At 49.8% G+C, this 3,827-nt stretch overlaps 1 protein-coding gene across 4 annotated transcripts in view; it reads left to right on the forward strand.

Moving 5' to 3' along the window:
* SCARB1 (scavenger receptor class B member 1) overlaps window positions 1-3,827 on the forward strand; it is a 20,810-nt gene that overhangs the window by 4,874 nt on the left and 12,109 nt on the right. For all 4 annotated transcript variants that reach the window (XM_017734759.1, XM_017734756.1, XM_017734758.1 and 1 more), the window contains exons 3-6: window positions 985-1,126; window positions 1,587-1,790; window positions 1,990-2,085; window positions 2,680-2,792. In XM_017734759.1, coding sequence (XP_017590248.1) covers window positions 985-1,126; window positions 1,587-1,790; window positions 1,990-2,085; window positions 2,680-2,792 — 555 coding nt within the window. The remainder of the gene's footprint in view (window positions 1-984; window positions 1,127-1,586; window positions 1,791-1,989; window positions 2,086-2,679; window positions 2,793-3,827) is intronic.

Here is a 3,827-nt window from a genome sequence, read left to right on the forward strand (position 1 = left end):
CCTGCTGAGCAAGATTAGTGCCCTGTCCTAATGGGGGCTGTAAAACAGAGGCTCCACAGTGAAGGACTTTGTTTTTGCTGGTGAGTTGAGCTTCAGTTCCTCCAGGAGCAGTAACAGGCTTGTGACTTGGGGACAGCCTCGCACTGCTGCAGAGCACTGCAGTGTCTGTGACACTGGGGCTGCCCTGTGGCGTGGGCTGAGGTCCAGCAGCACTGGGCAGTGTGCAGGACATGGATGGCCTGAAGCCCTGAGGACACAGTGAAGGACTTTGTTTTTGCTGGTGAGTTGAGCTTCAGTTCCTCCAGGAGCAGTAACAGGCTTGTGACTTGGGGACAGCCTCGCACTGCTGCAGAGCACTGCAGTGTCTGTGACACTGGGGCTGCCCTGTGGCGTGGGCTGAGGTCCAGCAGCACTGGGCAGTGTGCAGGACATGGATGGCCTGAAGCCCTGAGGAGCAGAAGGGCCACGATGTTGTGTGGAGGGTCAGGCTGCCCTGAACCCAGGAGCCATCAGGGAGCTTGGGAGCAAATCAGTGTGGGCTCACTGGTGGAACATGTGGCATCTTGGCTGGTCCTCTCCTGTTTGCAGGTTGTTTTGGCATGTGGGTTTCTGTGGCTCTGCGTATCTGGGCACCTCTCTGATGTGGCTGGGCTTTGCAGTGGCTGTAGGTGAAGCAATGGAGGAGACTTGGGCTTTTGTCTTGAATTTCTTGGGTGTTGAGTTGGGAAGAAACACTTTGTGGCTGGGGGAATCCATCCTGTCAGGATGCCTCTCTTGTGGGCTGCTCTCTCCTCCTGCCAGACACTTGCCCTGGTTGGGATGTGAGGTTTATATCTGTTCCCACGCTGCCTCCCCAGCTGCCGTGTTGCTCCTCGCTGGGGTTTGGTCTCCTTCAAGCCCAGGCCTGTGCAGGCCATCCTTGCTCCACAGGCAGCAGGGGCTCTGCCTGGGGGAAGGTTCCCATAATCTCCCATCTCTTTGCAGGGAGTACAGGTATAAAACAAATATCACGTTCCACAACAATGACACAGTTTCCTACCTGGAGAACCGGAACCTTTTCTTCCAGCCAGACTTGTCCAACGGCACCGAAGACGAGTATGTTGTTGTGCCAAACATTTTGATGTTGGTGAGTGCTTGTTGTCTGGATGGGCTCCACCTTCTGAGCTTGCAGGGAGGGTGGTGAAGCCCAGCACTGAATCACTGGATTACTGAATCACTTTCTCGTGGGTTTTAAGGCTTATCAAACAATGAGGTAGTTAAACTCATAAAATGCAATTATCTCTGTTCTGAGTGTTGGTTGTTGTGTTGGGCTGCTACTGTTCCAAAACCAGAATGTGCCAAAGGGCTGGCAAAGCAGCTGAGCTTGAATCTGCAACCTCACCTGAGCATCCTGTGGGGAAATCAAGCCTGTGAGCCTTCAACTGCTTTCTTCCCAAACTGGGAATAAATGAAGAGCCTCAGTCTGTCCAGAGGATTCCTCTGGGGCTATAGATGGGAGCAGCAGAATGATTTTGCTCAGCACCAAGAATGCTTCCTCTTCGGTTAAGATGGGGCTCTTATCCCAGAGGTTTTGTTTTCTTTCCCAGGGAGCAGCTGTGATGATGGAAAAACTGCCAAATGTTTTGAAGATTTTACTGAGTGGAGCCCTGGCTGGCCTGAAACAGGAGGCGTTCATGAACCGGACAGTGGGGGAGATCATGTGGGGGTATGAAGACCCCCTTATAGACACAATAAATATGCTTGTTCCTGGCCTGATCCCTTTCAAGGGGAAGTTTGGATTATTTGTAGATGTAAGTAAAGTGGTTGGTGGGGAATGCTAAAATCACAGCAATATTGTTCTTGGGGATGGCTCAGGCACCCAGCTAAGTAGAAGTTGAGTAGCTGATGGTATGTGAGGCACCCCTAGAGCTGATGGAGCACCCAGAGTCAGTAACGTGCTGCAGCCTTGCTGTGTGTGGTGGATTAAAAAGTCATTCCTTCTCTCTGCAGTTTAACAACTCCAATTCAGGACTGTTCACAGTAAACACAGGCATGAAGGACATCAGTCAAGTTCATATGATTGATTCATGGAATGGGCTAAAGAAGGTGAGTGTCTGGCAGCAAACCTTTAATAATGGGGCAATGCCTGACTTAAAGCAGCGTAAACTGAAAGCTCTGGGTGCTGTTGTGCGTGGGTCAGGTTTGAAAACAAGTTTCTACAGGACTTCAAGTGCTGCAACTTCTGTTCTAGCAAGTTGCCAGGAGGTGGCCATGTGGCAAGGGGCTTGTCAGGAAGCATTAAATTCATCTCCTCATGGGTTTCACTTGGACTCCCTTGCAGTGCTGTTGGAGCTGGTTGCTCTAAGGGCTGAAGTCTCAGGCTCCTTTGGCCTGTGTTGAAGGTGTTAAATACTCTTGTTAAAGGATGCTTTACTCTTCCCTTGTGGAATTCTGCTCCTAACTAAAATCAGCTGGATCTAGAGATCAGTCCCTGGGGACAGGTGGATCTTGTCTATTAGTTGGGTGGATGTTTGACTCTCAGAATCATGGAAAATACGCTTAAGATGGGAAAGATCTTTGATGCTGCTATCCCAAGCTGCTATGGAAGCAGTGTGGGGTGGTGGATATTCCATGCAGGGGTGAAAGCTGACTGCAGCAAGCTCGTCCTTCTGAGTTCTTCTCTCTACACCTGTCCCACAGGTGAACTACTGGCGGAGCAGCCAGTGCAACATGATCAATGGGACAGCAGGGGAGATGTGGCCACCGTTCATGTCCCCGACCTCCCTGGAGTTCTACAGCCCTGATGCCTGCAGGTGAGGCCACAGCCACCAGCCTGTCCCCATGCAGGTGGCAGGACATGCTGCACCCATCCTGCACACGCAGAGCTCCCGTGCAGTGACACAGAGGGCTCAGGATTTGTTTCTGTAGTTAAAGTTTTGTTTATTTGTTTATGTAGTTAAAGTTCAGCTGCTCTAGGGGTGCCTCACATACTGGGGTTGTGGTATCTGAGCTTTGCAAACAGCGTAGTTGTCTGATGATCAGCATCTTGTGGTGTCCATAAATACCTTCCATATCACTGGAGAAGTCCAACTTGCCCGAGGTGAATCAGTACAAGATAACCAGATGTGGTTATCTTACATAGATAAGATGTGGGCAGTGAGAAGGAGAAGTAAGGGTTGTCAGAGGGAAATGCAACTGTAACTGTTTGCAGAACTCTTTTCAGCTGACTAAACTCTTGGAGAAATTATGCTGGGGGGGAAACTCTTGCCACCATTTCCAGGCTCTTTCTACTTTTTTTTCTTTTTTTTTTTTTTTTTTTTTTTTTTTTTTCTTTTTTGCTCCTGCTTGTATAAGACACTCTGACCTCAGCTGATCACACAGGGGTTAAAGTACCTATGCCTGAGGCTGGAAGGAGGGGAAGCAGGCACAAAACACCTGTCCCTAGCTTGGGGAAGATAATGATAATTCAGGCTTTGTAGATAGTGCTGCAAAACAGAATGACCTCTTCAGTGAAAAAACAGACAGCTGAGCTGAGCAATAGCACAGGGATTCCTCTGCACAAGGGGCATCAGCAAGTGCCAGAATGACCCGGAGCCAGGAATTTACACGGAAGTTTACCTGTAACCGAGTCTAAAACACACATAACCTGTTCCTGTAAAGCCACAGAAATCTCTGGAATGGAGCATGCTTCTAGTGAAGTGGAGGAAACCAAGTTTGGTTTCTTGTTGGTTACAGGAGGCTCCTGCCACACAGAACTGTGGGGAAATGGCTCAGCTTCTCAGACAGTGCTGTGTCTTCTCCCCAGACCTCTGCCTCGGCCTCTGTTCACCCAGAGTCACAAACATCAC

The sequence above is a fragment of the Corvus brachyrhynchos genome, unplaced genomic scaffold (genome assembly GCF_000691975.1).
Source record: "Corvus brachyrhynchos isolate BGI_N302 unplaced genomic scaffold, ASM69197v1 scaffold114, whole genome shotgun sequence".
Classification (NCBI taxonomy): Eukaryota; Metazoa; Chordata; class Aves; order Passeriformes; family Corvidae; genus Corvus; species Corvus brachyrhynchos.